This window comes from Indicator indicator, chromosome 1 (genome assembly GCF_027791375.1).
Source record: "Indicator indicator isolate 239-I01 chromosome 1, UM_Iind_1.1, whole genome shotgun sequence".
NCBI lineage: Eukaryota > Metazoa > Chordata > Aves > Piciformes > Indicatoridae > Indicator > Indicator indicator.
Window position 1 is genome coordinate 73,743,192 of NC_072010.1, and position 19,683 is coordinate 73,762,874.

The window sequence follows — 19,683 nt, forward strand, 5'->3', positions numbered from 1 at the left end:
TATTTTGCCATTTTTGCATGAGCTTTCTTTGAAGTAACCATTTCCTCTCTGCTTTCCCAGTTGCCCAGGCAGAAGTCGAGGCTTCCTGGGTATTCCATTCTGCAGTTGTCTCTCTCAACCTTGTGTTTGACCCTGTTTTAATTGAATGTTCGTGTTATGCTCTGCAGATAGATGTTTTTAGTAGGGAGTGAAAAGGTTTTATTGCTGCATGTTTATATAGGCTATAAGAGATGAGAATTGGCTGCCATAAGCTTTCAGCACCTTTTAACAACTACTCAAATATTCATCTGAACATAAAATTAAAGCAAGCAGCAAGCACTTCATACTGCTTGGCACATTTAGATGTCTTTTCATCCTCTCCCAAAGTCTTGTAATATGCCTGATGGTCTGTAAGCCAAGGCTATTTGGAACTGAAGAGTGCCTACGAAGAAGGTGTTGCCATGGGAAGAATCTACTCCTTTTTTAGGGAGTGTTGTATGCTCTGGAGGGCTGGGTTTGGCTGCTGGAGTACAGGCTCTCATGTAGGCAATACCATTTTACTTGTTCTTGATTAAAGTCCCAGTTTTTATACTTACAAAAGTTGTCAAGATGGAAGTAGTCTTCTAGTCTCTCCTTTCTCTAGTCCTCTCACTATCCAGCAATTAACTTCAAGTACCATGCCCCCAAAACGTGCACAAAAACAAGCCCTTCTGGCCCAAGTGTCATCTACTTGTCAAACAGCTTTTGCTCATGAGGCTTGTGCAGTTTTATTCATCTGACTGGTGCCTGCACAAGAAACTTTACATTACTAGCTGGAAGTGAAGTCCTGTGGTGTTTCAATAATTTTCTTTTTGATGTAGATACTCTGACACTGATCTTTGTATACAACATGTCTGCCTTGCTTTCCCAAGGTTGCTTGAGCTGTAATAAGGTTAATTAATGTGAAACTAATTATTTAATGAGAGTTTATAGCTTGACAAAGTCATATGAATGATACATTTTGATGTCCCATCTCGTTGACCACTGTTTGTCTATTTTCTCTCCAAGTTAAATACCTGACTCAGAAGTTCTGTATCTGCTTGAAAAACACACACATTGATTCCTTTTTCTACTTGGAGGAGTGTGAACAATGTCTTTTTTTGTCTAGCAGATAGGCCAAAAGGTCATTTTGAACTTTGAGTGATCATTGCATTTAAATTCAATAAACTCAGTTTCTTAGATATAAAGGCTGCTGAAGATTTCTGCTAAATGAAACACTTCTGCTAGAAACAATTCAATTCAAAGGCTGGTTAAAGCCTTTGGACAGGCTGTTCTTGTCTGGAAATCTTGTTTATCCCATGGCCTTTGGATAAGCTCAAGACCTATTGTCCAATAACTGATGTGGACGATTTATCAGACAGGGTATTTAGTTGTGTTGCTTTTCTTTTAACAGCATGTGGATTTTGTTTAGGAAATGAAGCTGTCTGCATTTTAGTGGTGGCCAGGCTGGCAGTTCTGATAATGCAGGCATTTCAGGTTCAGCTGTGTCACCTACTTGTGTCTTATCTTCTGCTAAAAAAACAAACCAACAAACAAGCCAAAACCAAAACCCACAACAAACCCAAAAGTTGTCTGTTCTTGCACAATAATTTTTTACTTTTCTCTAATGATAAGCTCATTCAATACATTAAAATGATAAGGGTGATTTTCATTTACTACTAGTAGTTGTAAGCTTTTACTAAGTAACAAATGTAACATTGAAAGTTAGAGAATGGCAGGGCTTATAAGAATGCATATGGATTTCTGTTGGCTCTTGTTTAGCATATATAGATGACCACTATTTGGGTCTTTCTTTTAAGTAGTAGTGCAGAATTTTCTTTTTCCTCATTTTCTGTAGGTGTTTTGTGTTCAAAAATCAGTTTCAAGAAGCTCAGTTTCAAGTACCCTTTTGTAACAGAACTGGTGCAGCACCACAGGAGTATTTCTTAGAAATAGCCTTGATCACATCTCAAACTTGTGAAAATCACACTTCTTGTGAACTATGGTGATCAAATTATTGAAATTAAATAGCATCAGTCAGCATTTTGTATTACTATCCCTATTTAAAATCCACCTTTTACTTGCATGGATGCCTTTGTAAAAAGGGTTTTTTTGCCTTTGTAAAAAGCTGTGGTTTGTTTTTTGTTTGTTTGAAGTTCTGTTAAGGTAAATTACATTTCTAAATTCTTGCCTTGCTGTTCATCCACCTTATTTCCTGGTCTCCACCCGTCTCTCAGCTAGTGATTGCCACCATGGCAACTCCTTCCTCTAGCTGAACAGATGGGACATCGAATCTCCTCTGAGAGCAGAGTGCTGCTTACGCCCTTCTGGGAATCAGTTGGTGGGTTGCACTCCTTTCTGCAAAATTTAAAGCAATCTCTGCCCAGCAGAGGCATGCTGGGTTTGTGGGTGCTCAGTTTCACAAATAGTACTGTGGTCTAATAGTTGCCTGCAGAAATACAGTAGTATCTGAACTGGGATTACTTCTGTGTCTGAAAGCCCTTCAGAGGACCTTTGCCTTTGGTGTGAAGAGCTTGGCATCAGCCAGCAGCCAGTGATTTTCTGGTAGAATGGTTGCCATCAACCTTTTTTTTCTCTTTAGGATGCGTCAGGATGAAACGCCACAGGCATCTAAGCACCAGTGACAGTTCAGACAATGAGAGTAAGTAACACCTACCAGTTTTCCGTTGGTCTATCACCCCCTTGTGGTTTCCTTCTTGTGGCTTGAGGGCAAACTGTTTCACCTCTTATAATTAAAAAGAAATGTTTCTTGATTGATTTTTTTTTTTCCCGTTGCATTCTCTGGTCTTTGGTGTTCTGAATCCTGTTATAGGAGGAAAATGAGGCAAAGGACCCTGTAAATCTGGAGGGAGTTTTGAGTTTACGTGGAATTTGAAGATAAACTTGTATGTCTTTGCCTTTCAGAAATGGGGGGGAAAAGAAATCTGTAATTGAAGAGAAATTTTACTGTCCAGTGTCTTATTTTATAATTATTATTTTAAAAAGGAGTTCTGTTGTTTCTTGTTGTGCAGAGCCTCAACTTATAAATTACAGAGCATGTCAAGCTCCTTGTGCATCTATATGTTAGAGTTATATATAAGATAAAGTAATAATCAATATATTGATTGATAGATTATCTTATGCTGGTTCTTGATCTGTTCCACTTTGGTCTGTTAGACAATTTAGCAAAGTTATATTTTAAATGGTCCTTGGCACACATCTGCCTGAGGTTGCATCTTCCCATTTTATCTGAGAAAAATTAAACCCTGCATGGCAGGGCCTATACTTAAATGACATTTTGCTAAGAAATGCCTAGCTGTTAGACTGAGATATTTTGCATCTCGTCAGCAGCACCCTTTATTATCATTAGCTTTTTGTTTGATGGTCTGTTGGTTTGGGGTTTTTGTTGTTGTTGTTGGGGTTTTTTTAACACTTTTCAAACTCTGTCCATGGTTTTGTGCTGCTTCAGCTTTTTTTTAGAAAGGAAAAGATGAAGAGTGGTCTGCCTGCTCATTTCTGTTTACACATGTTTGTATTGGGCAGAGCAGAACCCATAAAGTCAATGTGCTGTGGTTTGACAAAGAATGAGTGGAGCAGGAGGAGCTGTAATCAAGCCTGCAGACCACCTAAGAGTTTTTTGCCCATGTCTTGTCAGAAAGTTATGATCATTCAAGAGGTTGGAGTGCCTTGTGTTTCAATGAAAAAGGAAATTAATTAAGCGAGCTATAATGGTCCCTTTTTTTTTTTTTATTTAACAGGTCCCTCCACTTCCTTTTCTTCTTGTTCTAAATACAGGAGCAAGTCAAAAACACCAGCAAATGAACAAAAGAAGCCTGCTGAGGTGAGAATCAGGGTTAAAGATTGATTGCTGGTAGCTTTTTGTCATGTAGTTTTCATATTTCTAAGCCTTGAAATCATGAGCTTTGAACTAGTGCCAGTGAGTCCTTTTGTCACCTGTCAAATTCTCCATGAAACTCTTATTCCCATTGTGTGAGTATTACAGGAGCTCTAGTGTTTGATGTCCCAAAATCACTTACGGCATCTGCGCATGGTAACGTGTAGTTCTTTCTTACCCTGAAATTTAGTCTCATTTTGAAAAGGAAAGGGCTGGGGTGGTTGTGTGATGTGAGAGCATGTCACAGGAAGAAGTGATTCACGTGCATGTGTATGGGAAGAATACTTTCTGCTTTACGATAAAACAAGGGCAGACTTAAGTGGGCAGGCTAGGTATGGACAGAGCGCATTCGTCTTCTGCCACTTTCTTACTCTTGGCTTTTCACTGTCAATAAATCTTTTTTACTCTGCCGTTCCCACTTGCTTGGACTTCTACACCTGTCATACTGTCACCCAATCTGTATTTACCGATTCAGTAAACTGGCATTTATGCACAATCCAGTGCCTAAATTCATCCTATCAACCATTCCACTGGTAGCCCTTTTTCGGGAGCATTTGATGCTTGTATTTTTAAGGGCTGAAGTCAGATAATAACTGCAAATGGGAGAAATGTTACTTGTAGCTAATTACCTTTACTTACTATCACATTCCCTCTGAAGGAGACCTTCCGTTGTTGCCTGATGTTACTGAAAGAAAGAATGATAAAATCCATTTTGCTTCTCTAGAATGTGAAACTGAGAGTTACGTTCCAGAAGAAATTTTGTGTACTATACCAGCAGCATTTTAATTGCTTGAATACTACTGTGAGAAATTGCATAGATTGTGCTCATACAGCAAAAGCTATTCACCAAATGTATTTCATGCTTCTTTTCTAAATACTGCTAAGTAAATGAGTTTGGTTTGATAAGAACAAAGTAAATGTTACAGAACATGTTCTTTCTTTGGACGCTTAGTTTTCTTCAATTAACCTCTGATAAAAATTCACAGATTCATTTCTAAAAGGGAATCTTGCATGAGCGTTTCAATAAAAGCAAAATTGGTCAGAAAAAGCTACACAGTGTTATATTTACAGCCACAAAGGTTAAGAAAAGCCTACTATGCTTTTTACATTTAACATGTTGATCTGAGGATTATGGTTCTATAAGAATTTTAATCTTGAAACAGCTTGTGTCTGCCGAGGTCCTGTAATTGTTGCTCATGTTTGCCAAGGCGGTAGCTTTGTTACCAGCCAAGCTGAGCAAATGGGAACTGAAACACACACGCTGCCAGACTTGTTGCTGTTTCAAGTACACCTCAGTGCTAGTTTCCTACCAGTCCCTACTTTCTCCCAGCCATCCAATTTTCTTGTATTTCTTCCAGTTAGGGATTGTCCTATTACTCTTCTTTTTGCCTTTGCTCCACATTGTCTTTGTGTGTGTGTACATTATAAACAACAATTATGATGAGGTCCCTGTCTATAGTGCACAAGGGTTCTGCTTATGTAACGTCTAGGAAAAATGAGCCATGTTTTCAGTTCCTCCTCTTGAGATCTTCTTTGTTGCTTTCTACCTGTTCTAAGACAAAATCTTGAACCCTCTAGTGTTTGAAAATACGAAACTTTGTGAAGAACAAAATCTGGAATATATGCTTGGAATTTAAGAAGCATATTTCAGAACATCATCTTTCCAGTAATACTGGCATCTTTTTTTGTCATCTTTCATTTAAGATTCCTCTCCTGGAAGAACCAAAAATCTCCCAAAACTTAGAATGTGTCATCTTCTGGAGATGTGTTCTGAGTACAATATCTAAAAGAACTTCTGAAAAAAAAAAAAATTAAATCCTCTGGGAAAGGGAATGGAAGGCGACAGTAATACTCTCTATTGCTTCTACATAAGACTCTCGGCTATGCTTCCAGTTTTTCCTTCTGAAGCAAACACTCCTTCCAAGCCCTTGAAAGCATATGCTGGAGAGTGTATTACAGGAAATGCTGTTGTCAGCAGAGCATTGAAATTGATTATTTATGCACCAAGCGGTGACTAGGGTTTAAAGCAAAGACTGAAAAGAGACCCTACCACATGACCCCCCCAAAATCATGTTGTAATTCCACAAGTTTTTTGTAGTAATAGTTGTCTCATACCAATTAGATAGAAATTTAAAATCTTCAGGCTGTCAGCATCCCTTTAGCAAGGGCTCTCTAACAATTTGGCGTCGTTCTCCTTTCATTCACCTCTGCTTGCCAGGCAGCAGACTGTCTTGAGTTAGTGAAGCAGAAAATCTAAAAGGTCAAAGCTATAAATAGCTGTTTGGGAATATTTTTGTTTGTGGTCTTCATACATTAATTTTTCTTTCATGCCAGTAAACTGGGCTTTCTCAGTTAAATTGTATGTGAATACACAGGCTTCTTCCATTTTCAGCCCAACCCAAGTACCAGGTTTCTCTCTCCAAATAAAAGTTTGCTTTTGGCACTGTATCCCACAAGCAAGTTAGTGTATCTGTCAGTCGCTTCACAGGACTTGTCTGTGTGCGCACCATGGTCCTCTGTGACAAGTGGCTGCATTTGAGGACTGCTGTGTCTTGAATTGCCTCCCAGATGCTTACGAATTGAGGTGGGTGAGGGGATAGCCTCAGTGGAGTGAGGTCGTCTGTTGCTACTGTGGGGCAAAGGAATTGCAGTCGTAAAGTGCACATGTCAAAGCCCATTCTCAGAACTTGATTTACCCCAGGGGTTTACATCAATGCAGAAGGGATGTTACTAGGTCAGACCTGGGGTCTACTTACCCTGTTCTCTGAGAAGATAAAGAGAACAAGGGAAGCCTGTAATGATGCTTCTTCAGACTACAGTGTTTCTCTACATCATTTCAAAAGCAAGACTGACTCTTTCTTTGTAATCCAGAAGGGGAGCATCACTTATCCCAAACTACTGAAATGGTAACTTGAAAATTCTGCTCTCTGATTAGCTTTAGCATTTACTTTGAAAAAATAATTTTTGTTAAGGTTACACCAGCAGTATAAGCCATAACAGATTTTCAGACCTGTATGATTATGTTGGCCACATGCCATAGTGCTGCCCCTCATGGATTTAGAGGTAGGCAGGAGGAGCTTGCAGGCCTAAGCAGAGGCTGTGTGGGAGTAGCAGGGTAGGAGGCATTTGGATGTCTGGCTCAGCATGAAGCCTGAACTTTGCAGTTTCCTGTCTTGGTGGAAGCTGCAGCAGAAAATGGTGGCAGAGTAGTTGGAATCATTTTTGCAGGGAAATCCTCTTAGCTGGACTGTCCTGAGTGACTGACTGTTTCGTTCCCCTTAGACTAGTGGGGTCACAGAAGAGCCTAAGAGATCTTTACAACACTGAAGCATATATATACTTCCCCCCCTCCCCCATTTTTTTTCTCTCTCTTAAAGCAATTAAGTTAGCATTGTGGGGGTTTTAACCTCTTCTTGTGTAAAGTGGGTAATATTTTACCACTCTTTGCAAATAGGGTTTTGAATTTCACAGCAATAGAAGGTTTTAATCCTTCATTCATTGCTGATAATGACGGCTGTGTTACCATGTGAAGTGCAGCTTATCTTCTGGATGTAAATGATCTGTGTCATTACTTGGGCATGTGAAACTTTTGTAGCGGCATTTAACTGCCAGATAAATGGTCTTGATCCTGAGGAACATCTTGTAAGACTAGATTCTTGGCAAAAAATGGATTCTTTTTGCTGTTTGGTGGTGTTCTGGGAATGCATGGACAACATGGTTAAATCCTATTGCTTTGCATTCACCATGCACAGTAGCATAGGAGTGTGTTGCCTTGATGTGTGTGCTTACCTTAGAAAAATCTGAATGAACTTGGGCGTCTCTATAAGCTTGTCAAGACCTCTGGTGAATGTGCCTTATGCGTTTCAGTGAGCTGCTTTTTATCCTACTTTGGTTAGTTGATTAGGGGGAAAAAAAAAGACAATACTTTTATGTAGGTCAGAGATACAACCTCACTGGTTATTTTTATGATCATTTTTGCTTTGAGATAACTGTCTTCAGCTATTTGAACTGTTAAGTTAGAGGTGACCTGAATCCTCCATCCCTGTAGATGTTCAAAAGACACACAAATGTGGTGCTGAAGGACATGGTGTAGCACCAGACTTGGTAGAATTAGATAATGGTTGGACTTAATAATCTTAAAAGTATTTTTCAGCCAAAATGTTTGTATGGTTCTTGCATGTGAAAAGCTCACTTGTGAACCGTCTGAGCGGTTTCACGTTTGGAAGTGAATGAGCAGATGTAACAGTAAAGTAGGAATGGTCTGGAAACTGTCTTTGTGATGGCAAAAATGGGCAAGTAAGGTAGGGAGATGGGTGGGTAGGATATGAATGAACCCAAAAGTTAGGAAATCTGCAGCAATTAAAAGGATATCCTTTCCATGCATCATGTAATTAGACTGTGAAGCTCATCTGCTACAGGAAGTTGTTGAGACTGAGAATTAAATTAGACTAAAAAAGAAATTGGACAGATGATAATGAGTACAGATTTTTCTATATATCTGCACAAATTAATACAATTTAAAAAAAATATTGTTAGGATTAATCCTAAAATCCAAATCGTGTGTCTGATTAGCAACCATAAGGAGTTTTGATGTGATCTTGCACATTCTTCTGCCTCGCAAGATACTCTCAGAGACATAATGTTAGATAGGATTGATTTAGTATCTGATTTCCTGGATTTTCTTCTACATGCTTGTAAAGGAGGCTGGGAAGATTCATGGCTACTTAAAAGAAAAGTACAGTGTTTCGTTTGCTTGAGTTCTGGATAATCCATAAAATAGTTTCAGGAAGTAGGGGTTTAAACATTGGGGTTTACCGCAGTAAACATGCTCTGAAACATCTTTACAATGATCAGATATGTGGCTATATTACAGTTGTAGTAGGTCATATTATAATTTAGTACAATTAACTGGGTTTTTTTATTATTTATAGTCCGAATTTAGGTGTAAACAGCTGTTTTCTAACTGTGTTTAAATTTTGCTGAGAGTGTTCTACTTGAGAGCTACAATAGCAGAGTAAGCTTTAATGCTTATGGAAATAAAAATGTTACTAGATTCTTTCAGAGGTGAATTAAAAAAGACTATTTACCCTCAAACGTGATGAAAAACTCTTGTGTTACTTGTTTTTTACAAAAAGTGCCAACTGTAGTTTGAGTGTTTGGTATCTGGAATTCCAAAGTTGGCTTCTGAGATGAAAAATCCAGAGAAATACTTGCTGTTTAAGCTTTCGCTGGTTAGAAAGAATATTTGCCCTCATTCCATGCTGTTTTCTGTGAAAGATTTCTAAGGGCATGCTCTCATGGGGGGACAGGACAGGAAATTGTAGTGTACTCCAGCCTTTTAAAAATCATGGCTCTCTGCCTCTGGTTAGTGGCTCTTCTGGCTCCCTAAGCAATGGGCCCAAGGAATGTAGACTGAACAGAAATCAGTGTTGCTGACTTGCTCACTTGGGTGCTGGATGAAAGGGAAGCCTTAGGACTGAAGCAGTTAAATGAAGTCCGGCTGAATTCCCACCTTGATTGTTGTAACAAGAGAGCAGTTAACCCATAATTTACTAAAATCTTTGAGGTATGGTTACCCACTTGTGGCACAGGCACCTGTGACAAGCAGCATAGCCTTTGCTGCGGGTTTTGGTGTAAACAAGTGGCCAAAGTACCCAAAAGCTCAGTGTTACAAGGAGACAAACCACTTTTATTTCTAGTCTTTAGAAATAACACAGTCCATTTGCTTTCCTTCACACATGCATTTGGGCAAGACAAGATGAATGAGCAATGGCATCAGTCAGTTTCAGTAGTAGCTTGCAGAAGGGTATTGGAAAAGGGATTTGATTCTTAGTCTCTTCTTCTCTTGTCTTTTTTTTTCTTTTTAGTTTTGTTTGTTTAAATGTGGTTTTAGCTTTGCAATGGTCACGAAGGTCAAAAGGTGCCTGACAGTCTGCGCAGACGTGTGAATTGTTCAGTGAGACTGGGGTTTGTTAGAAGGCTGTTGTCTCGTCAGGATGCACTCTGTCTTTGATGCTAGTATTTTCTGTCATTCTCTATAGCATTACTTCTATCCTCCCTGATATCTTCAGTACATAAAGCTACTTCACATGAAGCGTTCTTTGTTTCACAGCCTTGATTTATTCACAGAGTAAGCACAGGAATGTCCTGTGAGGAAGATTATATATTGAGTTTTCATAGTGCTTCCAGAAGGATTTTGGGTTAAAGTTGTAGACAGCTTTTTGTAAAGCATTCATGAATGAATTCTAAGTAGTTAATCTGCCTTGGACATACTCTTCTAACATAATTTCCAAATAAGACTCAGAAGTCTGAAAAACAAATAAAACATATGAACCATATCTTTCCTTCCACAGCCCCAGGATAGCGTTTTTGCTTGTTGTGTAAGTGCTGGGAGGGAGCAAAGTATCTTTATTTCTGGAGAATTTTTGTAGAATTCAGCTTTTAAAGGCTTTAGAGACAGCAGTGTCTTTTTTTTTTTTTTTCCAGTGGTGACTAAGAAGTTCTCATTGCCTCAGCAAATCCAGGCAGATTTTTACTGCAGAGCAAAAAGCTTTATGTTGACCAAAGAAATAATTTTCCTCTTCTAGATTTAAGCCATAGCTCTAAAGCATGAAATAATTATTAGAGTTTCTCAACGAAATGCTTATTATGATGATGATGATTATGACATAAGCAAACAGATTTTTTTCATTGACGTTGTTCATTCAAAGTGCTGCACTGTTTCAGCTGAAAATAAGAATTCTGGGCAGCAAAATGAAATGGCAAGTTCAGACCAAACAGTCTTGCATGGTAAGCAGGTCTAAGACTCATCTCGTATTTCATGGTTTCAACTGCTAAAAATATTTTCTGAAAAATCCCACCATCACATGGTGCATCCTGCAAATGCTTTCAGCTGTGGGGAGTTTCCCATTTCTGTTTGCAGGGACCTGGATCTGCTAGCTGCAGCTCTTGCAAGGCTCTTCACCATGACAGAGAAGACATGCAGCCCTATCCGAGTCTGCTCTTGAGTAATATGTCCAGATGGGAAAGCTTTATTAGCCTAGAGCTGGCATGCTCATTTTTTCAAGTGTTCTCAATATGTATGATACTGCAGGTGATAATGAAGGGTTGTGTTTTGTGTGTGGTAGTAAATAGAACTGGTTTTGGCTGACTGAAAGATGACCACTGCATTTCTTGGGCTAACTGTGGAAGTGAAGGTACTGAGAGGAAAATGTATGCTGTGGAGTGGACTGGCAGTTGCTTTATGGATACAGTTAGTAAAGGAGCAGTATTGTTTTTCAAATAAGTGTCCAAAAAGAAACAACCACAAGGAAAAGCTGACTATCAGAATCCTGAAGGCATGTGTCTGCTCTTTGTTGAGTTGGCTTAGTTCATAGCCTTGATGATGACTACTGAAGTAAAATTTGTCATAAAACTCTCTTTAGGTCCCTTGGGTGTTTACTTCCACTATAAGGGAAATAAAGCTTTCCAGTACCTGAAAGGGGCCTACAGGAAAGCCAGGAAGGGACTTTTTACAAGGGCTAGTAGTGACAGGAAGAGAGTGAATGGATTGAAGCCTGAGGAGGAGCAGATTTAGACTAGATACTAGGAAGAAATTCTTTACAGTAAGGGTGGTGAAACACTGGAACAGGTTGCCTGGGCAGGTCATGGATGCCTCTTCCCTGGAGGTGTTCAAAGGCCTTGAACAACCTGTCTAGTGGAAGGTGTCCCTGCCTATGGTGTGAGGGGCTTGGAACTAGACGTTCTTTATGGTCCCTTCCAACTCTAACCATTCTATGAATCTGTGAAATGTAGAGTGTTCTCATACAGTGTCCACTGGAGTATTTTGCTGTTGGAAGTCCCTGCTTGGCCTTATGTGAAGAAAGGAAGAATGGTGAGAGCAATACATTGTAGTGATTCCAAACATCTGCAGGAAATCCTCAGTTGCCCTCTTACCACGGGTATGAACAGGCAGTGCTCAGGAAGACTTTGTTGCATTTTGGGGTTCCTTAAGGTTTCAACAGCTATGTTAATATTGGTTAAACCCTTGACTTCGTACACCTACCAGAAATTTTAGAATTAAGCAGATAGCTTAATATTGTGGCACAGTGGTGATGTGGTCAGTACGGTACAACATTCAGAAAAATAACAAAGAAGTCCATTACTGCAGGGGATTTGTGCTTTAAAAACAGAGATGATACAGCTCACATACATAATGGATGATCAGAAGATAAATTTGCTCCTAAGCAATGTAGTTAGGATATTGATGCCTTCAGTAGCATTTTTCATCTAACGTTTAAAAAATAGTGGGCTTGACACGAAGCACTCTAACTCATATTCTGTTTGTGGCTTAAAAGGTAGTTTGTAATGCACTTCAGATAAGGTTTGAGGGGTATAATTAAAATAGTCATTGCTTGTTTATTGGATTATTTTTTCCTTCTGGAGTTCTGTGGAATTGTGCCATGTTAGTGTTTCTCACAATCCTGGTCCTAGACCCATAACACAGAAAATGAAAATGCCTTTGAAGTGGCATAAATCATTTTACATTTTGGTTTTGGTGTGTACACACACTGCTTGGATAAAATGGATGCTTGCAGTCTTAATCCGAATGACGAGAGTGAAAGCATTTTAACACAGGCCTATTAGGTACTTGAGTAGTTTTACAGAGAAGACAACAGAGAACAGTTTGGTCTGAACCAAAGTAGATAATACATCAGTAGCAAATAAACCAGCTTTGAGTCTGTGATACTGAGGTCTCTCGGTCAGCTTGCTCTCCCAGCAGCACATGCGATACGTGGTTGTAGGACATAATGAAGTAACACTGATGGTCCGGGTCACCAGTAGACTATTTCAATACTCCTTTTTAGCATAGAGCCTTTTAAAATTATATTTGCTTGATGATTTCCAAGAACAGCTGAGAATTTTTGCAGTAGGCATAACCGGTCTGGTGCTGTCAAATTGAAAAGGGTACATGAAGATATTTGGCTCTGAGATACTTTATTACTCTTCTGGCTATAAAACTGAATTAGTAAAAAGAGAGTTCAACATGCCACAGCTTATTGCAGGGATATTTTTTCTTTTCATATTACTGTTCTTTGAGGATTTGATTTCTCGTTATGATAATACAGTTAATTAGTTGTGATGTCTCCCTAGCACCAAGCCACAGTCACTGTTTTGCTTTTATGAATGTTAAACTGGTGCAGTGTAGCAGTGGAGGAAAAAAACCTAAACCACAAAGGATACTTATGCCCTTTATTTAAATTGTATGCACGTGTATTTGACAGACATTGACACTGAGCTTTGAGATGACTGATAATTGTGTTTACATGCTTGTAAAAACTTAATCCTCTTGAGCCAAGAGTTGAATGTTGTGGCTGAGGTTTGTCACTGATGTGTTTGCTTTGATTCAGGATGGAGTGTTTCATTGTGCAGGTTTGCTGAAGGATGCTGAGGCTGGATTGTTGTTGCTGTGCCTGTATTGCTGGAGTTCCGGCACAGAGCAACACAGGTCTCATTTCAGCAAAGGCTGCTGTTCATCTTTCATCCCAGAGATCCCAGCCAGTAAAGCTTCAAGTGGTTTTAATAAATGAATAAAAACCTATAGATCAGTTTTGCCATGGCAACTGTTCGTAGTCTGTGATGAATATGACAGTTTCAAGTAACTAAACTGAGTAAAAGGAAAGGATAGGCTGCCTTGTATCTCAGTTGGGGGAAAGCCTACAGACTGGCAAGTAAAACAAGCTGTTTAAAAGCGATATGGTGAGGAGGCTAAATCAGATGCAGGTCTCTTTCCCCTCTCCCTGGTTACTTGTCACAGTCTTCTTCCTTCTGATCAGCTTTTGGGCAGCAGCATGATTTTGAGTTAGCATAAACTTTCTGTTTTACAGCACCTGATACACTGAGAGTTAATAACCTAGGTATTTTTAAACTGACTTTTTAGTGTGCTGGTACTCTTTTAAAAAAAATGTCAGGGTGTATGCATTTTTTTCAGTGTGGATTAAGTAAAATACATACTGCTTCCTTTAACACAACACTCTTTCTCAAGCCACTCTTTTCCCTGGTGTTTCTTGCAGGTGTTCCGCAAGGATCTCATTAGTGCCATGAAACTACCAGATTCTCACCATGTCAACCCTGATGAGTATTATATCTTTGCTGACACATGGAAACAAGAATGGGAGAAAGGGGTTCAAGTTCCAGCCAGTCCAGAAACTATTCCACAGCCTTCTCTCAGGTAATGGTGATCAAAACACAGATCATATGCATAAAATGTCAACTTGAAGAAGATGGTCTCTCAAAAATAGTTGTCTAAATGCAATCATCTTTTCTTTATTATTTTATTTAGATTTCCAATGCAGCAGCCTTCAGGCACATTCTTAAACCAAACAAGTGCTAATTTAGTTCTGTGGCACTTTGGTTCAGATCTGGTTCTGTCTGTACGCTGTTAGAGTATCTACATTGTGAGTTTAAAAAAATACATCTTTCCTGACTCTCAATGCAATGGATTAAAAACCGTTTTCTCATTTGAGTGTAGTGAGTTTAGTAAATTAAACCCAAATCTTAGATGTGTTTCTTGAAAACCTTCTCTGTTAAGCATGATGATATAGAGCAGTAGGCACGCAGTAGTTACTGATACCAGATAAAGTTACTCACTTGTTCACGTAATTTGATTTTGGTTACTGTTACCAGAGCTTTAACCCTTTCTGCTTGTCTCTCCACAAATTGCTGCTTAACATCATAGAAGTCCAGTGATAACAATTTCAGGAGAGAGTTACATAACCTTTTGTGCTCTCACACTGTGCTTAGACTAGAAAAACATAACACTAGTCCTGCAACCCTTCCTTGTGAAAATGGAGTGTGTTTCATCATAGAAACGTTATTGCCAGCGTGGTCTTTGAGACATAGATAAATGAATTGTCCAGTGAAAGTGTTGATGCCAGCATAATTTAATTTCCACTGGGGCTATTGTCAGTGCCAAGTTATTAAAAATAAATATATTGCATCTCACACCAGCAGTATTACATTAGAGGAAAAATTGCTATAGATTTGGCTGGACCAGAGGAAAGAGAAACTCGCAAGGGAAGAAGAGGAAAAAGAGAAAAGTGAACTGGGAGGAAAAATGGCAGAAGGACATTACTTGTGAGAACATTAACAACCTGCGTTGCTGACTAAGAATTGTGGGATACTGCTTGACTGCTGTCTGATCCTTATTTACCCCTTTTGCCTTATTTCCCACAGCTGCTCTTCTCTCCTTGTCCCATAAAGGGTTAGCTTCAGAAAGCATGCAGAGCTGCTCATGCATGGCACCATTCCATTCAGTATCTCCCTGGCTTCCTTTCACATGCAGGGCCTCTTACATTGAATTCAGAGAAAGATTGACTTTATCTAGCCAAGGTCAGTCTTTCCATTCCCATAAGCTAGTTCACTAATCAAACACTGAGTTTTATCTCTATAAAATAATTGAAAGATTGAAAACAGCAATATTTTTCTGTCTTGCTTCCTGGATGATTTTTAGCTGTTTTTTCCTTGGCATCAGAATCATTCTTATGTAACAAAAATAATGAATTTGTAATGTGGACAAAGTGACATTTACAAAATAAGGGTAGACTGTTTATACCAAACGAAGAGCAAGTGTTTCTCCACCACCACACACACTGCAGCAGAATAAATTAAAGCTGGTATTTTGAAGAAATCAGTTGGCAGGGCTTCCTCCTATCATTTAAGAAGAATATAAAAGATTGTAGGGAGGTTTGTGCATAATACTTCCTGTGGGTTTCAGAAACACTTGCATCATTGCACTAATAGCATTTGTTGAATTGAAAATCATATGCACAGGCTTACATTTTAAAAAGAATTCTGTATACGTAGCAAACCTTAGCACGTTTTGTGTAAAGAAATTACATTTACAGAACCCTTTCTCTCCTGCCTGGCTACACTTACTGACTGGTTTAGAATGTGTGAAAATACTAGATTTCGTTGCTCTTCTAAAAGGTATTCCTTGTTTTGTAAGGATGGGTCTTAAAAAGCTGTAACTCCCGTTTCTTTTTTTCACTTTCACTCTAGGGTTGTAGCAGAAAAGGTGAAAGAAGTACTGTATACACGACCCAGGAAGTACATCCACTGTTCCAGTCAAGAGCCCACAGAACCAGGTTACATCAACATTTTGGAACTGGCAGAATCTATGTGTCGCTATGATTTGGATGACATGGACATCTTTTGGCTTCAGGAGCTAAATGAAGAGCTTACAGAAATGGGTAATTTCACAGCACATTCTCATTTTAAAAGCAGCAGTTAATTTCTGCTCTTTAAGCTGCAGTCTGCTGTGCAAGATCTCTTAAAGATCGCTGAATGAGATTTGAATGGAAATGCGAAGCAAAACAGGAGGTAAAAATTATTAAAATAATGACTTGCTTGATCTGGTAACGTTTTATATTATACTGTTGTGCCTAAAATCTCCTTCACATCCAAAAAACATGTGCAGCTTCTGCAGACTGTGGCAGGAGTGAAGCCCAGACTAGGTGGAATTAATTTTAGGACTTCAAAACTTAAAATAGGAAAAGCAGATGTTTCCATTTCTTAAACCTGAACATATTATTGGTGCAGATTCAGAGTTCTTAGGAGCTTGCACGCTGGGTTCTTAACAGTTTAATTAAGTATCACACATTAGCCTGTTTAAAATCATCTAAGTAAACTTCTGTGCAACTTGTGGGTATAGAGGGCTGTGAGGGGGAATGAGCTATGGAAAATAATCTTGGAAATGTCACTGGAATAATAGAGTTGTGGTGAAATAGCCTGTGTGGCTGGAATTCTTCTATAATTGCAGGTTCTTTAGGAAGGACAGGTGGACAAAAGAGGAGGAAGATACTTGGCATCTCTTGGATTTCCTGTTCATAAACACGGAAGAACCTGTAGGGGTGTGATAAACACATCACATAATTGGCTTGTAATAGCTATGAAATAGTGGTGACTGAGATCCCAAAGGGAGTGAGAAAGAGAAGTAGTCTTCTGGTCCTGGGCTTCAGGAAGTCAAGTTTTTATTTATTTAACTGGTAGGTGGCATCTGGAAGGCGTCTCAAAAGAGAGCTAGCAGGACTTAAGGACCGTCTCCAAGTGCAATAAAAAGATGCATCCAGACATTCAGGAAAACAAGTAGATGTGTCAGGAGGCCATCTTGATGAAGGAGGGAACTCATGACGGAGCTCCAGTACCAAATTACGTACAAAGCACAAACGAGGACAAGCTTCCCAGGCATACAGGGATGCTGTTAACAAAATCAGAGCTTTTCTAGGGGGCCGATCCCCATCCATGGACGTTTTCAAGATCTAACTAGAAGTAGCAACCTTGTCTGTATTAAGTGTTGACTCTGCTTGGAGCCAGGGATTAGGCTGGAACCACTGCGGGTCCCTTCCCACATGAATGATTCTGTAACTCTTTTAATTCAGGAAGTCAGAAAACATCCAGGCATTGGAACAATTTAATATCAGAAGACACTTTGTATCAGCAGTAATTTATCTTTTCCATCTACCAGTTTATAGACTGCAACAAGGTATCCAAATTTGTGGCCATAATTAGTGTGTAAATCCACAGTTAAAATGTTAGCCTCTGATATTAATGTTGTGTGTCTATCCCAACTGTCAAAAGTCTGAGTAAAACAGTGAACTATGGGCAACAGCATCATTTTGACTGAGAATTTGGAGAGCATGCAGTCTGGAGATTCCTTGTAGTTGTGAACATTGTAGGATTTCTTTTGAGGTGTATGTCCTGAAGCTGCCAGCTGAGGGCCAGTCTCACAGCAAATCCTTTTTAAGTAGTTCTGCTTACGCAAAGTTTGATTAGTAGTAGGTGTATGGAGCATGTGTGGTGTTCAAATGAATGAGTATTGATTCCAACAGTATTCTTTGGCTTTGGTTTGGGTTTGGTTTTTTTTGGGTATTTTTTGGTGTGCATGATGGGAGATAAGATGCTGTGTCTACCGCTTTAGTTGTCCTTCACTCTTCTTGTATCCAGCCTCGGTCAGAGGCACCTGACTGTCCTCTAATTCCTCTTCTCTCTTCTTTGTTGCAGGATGCGGGCCCCTGGATGAAAACACAATGGAAAAGACAATTGAAGTGCTGGAACGGCACTGTCATGAGAACATGAATCATGCTATTGAAACTGAAGAAGGGTTAGGTATTGAATATGATGAAGATGTCATCTGTGATGTGTGCCGGTCCCCTGACAGTGAAGATGGGAATGACATGGTGTTTTGTGACAAGTGTAATATCTGTGTCCATCAGGTTAGTGCCTGCAGCAATGTTGACATTGTCCTATGGTCAAAGTTAACCTTGGCAAGTGTGGAATTTGAACTGCTATTAGACATTAATTGAAGGGCTTTTTGATTCTGTAGTTAAGATGGGTGGTGCGATAGTAAGTGTATTTTTGTGTCCTGACAGCTACAGTAGGTTAAAGTGGCCTAGCATGCTGAATTCATGGACATCTGCCGTCTCACAGGACCATGAAGTGTGTTCTTAGGACTTGCAAGTACTTCCCCTGTGACCATAAACTATTTTTCCCCTATTACTAAACCTGCTTTTGAAGATAAAGAGGGCAGGGACTGCTGGCTTGCCTGTTTCTGAAGAACCTAAAGATCATTTGTTTCAGAGCTGGGGCTTTTCCCCTTTACTTACTAGTTAATTGGCCAGACACAGACTGTCCAAATTTAGCCATGTGAAACCATGTGTAGGCACTCCACAGGCTGATCTTTTTCAGAAGGCGTAAACACCTGCAGTGACTGTGCTCTCAATCTGAATATTGTTCACATTTATGGTGTTTCAGATGTAGCCAAGACTTTGCATTACTGAGCTCAGCGTAGTCAGGCAGAGGTATCCTTATAATCAAAGAAGGGATATGAGCCCTGTGGTTTCTGCATGTCCTGTTCTGGAAGAGGTTTTTTCTGTAAATTGAAAAGAAACTAAGAAGGTTTTTTTAAAAGCGTATTTTTACACCAACTGCAAGTAATACTTGGAAATACATATTGGCTGAAAAAGGGCCTGTCATCTCCCTGCTTGCAGTGGGCTGGCTTCCAGCCTGGCTGCTTTCTTCATCTGATTCACTGCATGAAGCAGCCACGTGAGCCTGAATGCCAGTAATATGGCCAGTGACAGGAATACGACTGACAGCTGGGCTGTCTGCCTCAGCCCCTGCTTGTGCCTGTTCAGAAGTAATGACGAATTTGCAGTCCTGAGCTTGTGGTTACCTGCTGATGGCCTGCTGCCTCCTTCCTCCTGACCTTTCCCCATGCTGGACCTGCCTGAAATTTACTGAGCTAGAGCTAATCCTAACAACAGACAATGTGGTTTTAATCTGTGTTGGCTGTGGTTCACTATGTAGCCTCAGGTCTGTTTGTCATCACACAGTTTAGAGGTGAGGAGTGGGAGATAGATCCTTGTTCAAGGTGCCCTCTCGTGGCAGCTCAATCACATTGTGAGATTACTGGTTTAGTAGTCTAGGCTTCTTGGATTAAATTAGAAAATAGTTTCAGTCTATTTCCAACCACCGAAACGTGATTTTAGGTGTAAGGCCTTTTCTATGTTAGTAATAGGAAGAATGCTGGTGGGAGAAAAAAAAATCACTTGTAAAATTTAGATTACAGCTCCCCCTCTTGGTCTTTTAAAGCAGCTGTCATAGCAAACACAGCGTTTAGATTACTCAGACAGGTGTCTCCATGATACAGCATTTACCTCAGGAAAGTCCCCTTCTCTACAGACCTGACATAAATGTGTAATGCTTTGTGATATTGCTTCATATTAAATATGGAGATCTTATAATCAGGAGGC

At 39.6% G+C, this 19,683-nt stretch overlaps 1 protein-coding gene across 1 annotated transcript in view; it reads left to right on the forward strand.

Moving 5' to 3' along the window:
- Nucleotides 1–2,604: 2,604 nt before the first annotated feature.
- The window catches only part of JADE3 (jade family PHD finger 3), a 31,368-nt gene continuing 14,289 nt past the window's right edge, over nucleotides 2,605–19,683 (forward strand). The window contains exons 1-5 of the mRNA XM_054383400.1: nucleotides 2,605–2,659; nucleotides 3,756–3,838; nucleotides 13,945–14,102; nucleotides 15,932–16,122; nucleotides 17,933–18,144. Coding sequence (XP_054239375.1) covers nucleotides 2,611–2,659; nucleotides 3,756–3,838; nucleotides 13,945–14,102; nucleotides 15,932–16,122; nucleotides 17,933–18,144 — 693 coding nt within the window. The 5' untranslated portion in view covers nucleotides 2,605–2,610. The remainder of the gene's footprint in view (nucleotides 2,660–3,755; nucleotides 3,839–13,944; nucleotides 14,103–15,931; nucleotides 16,123–17,932; nucleotides 18,145–19,683) is intronic.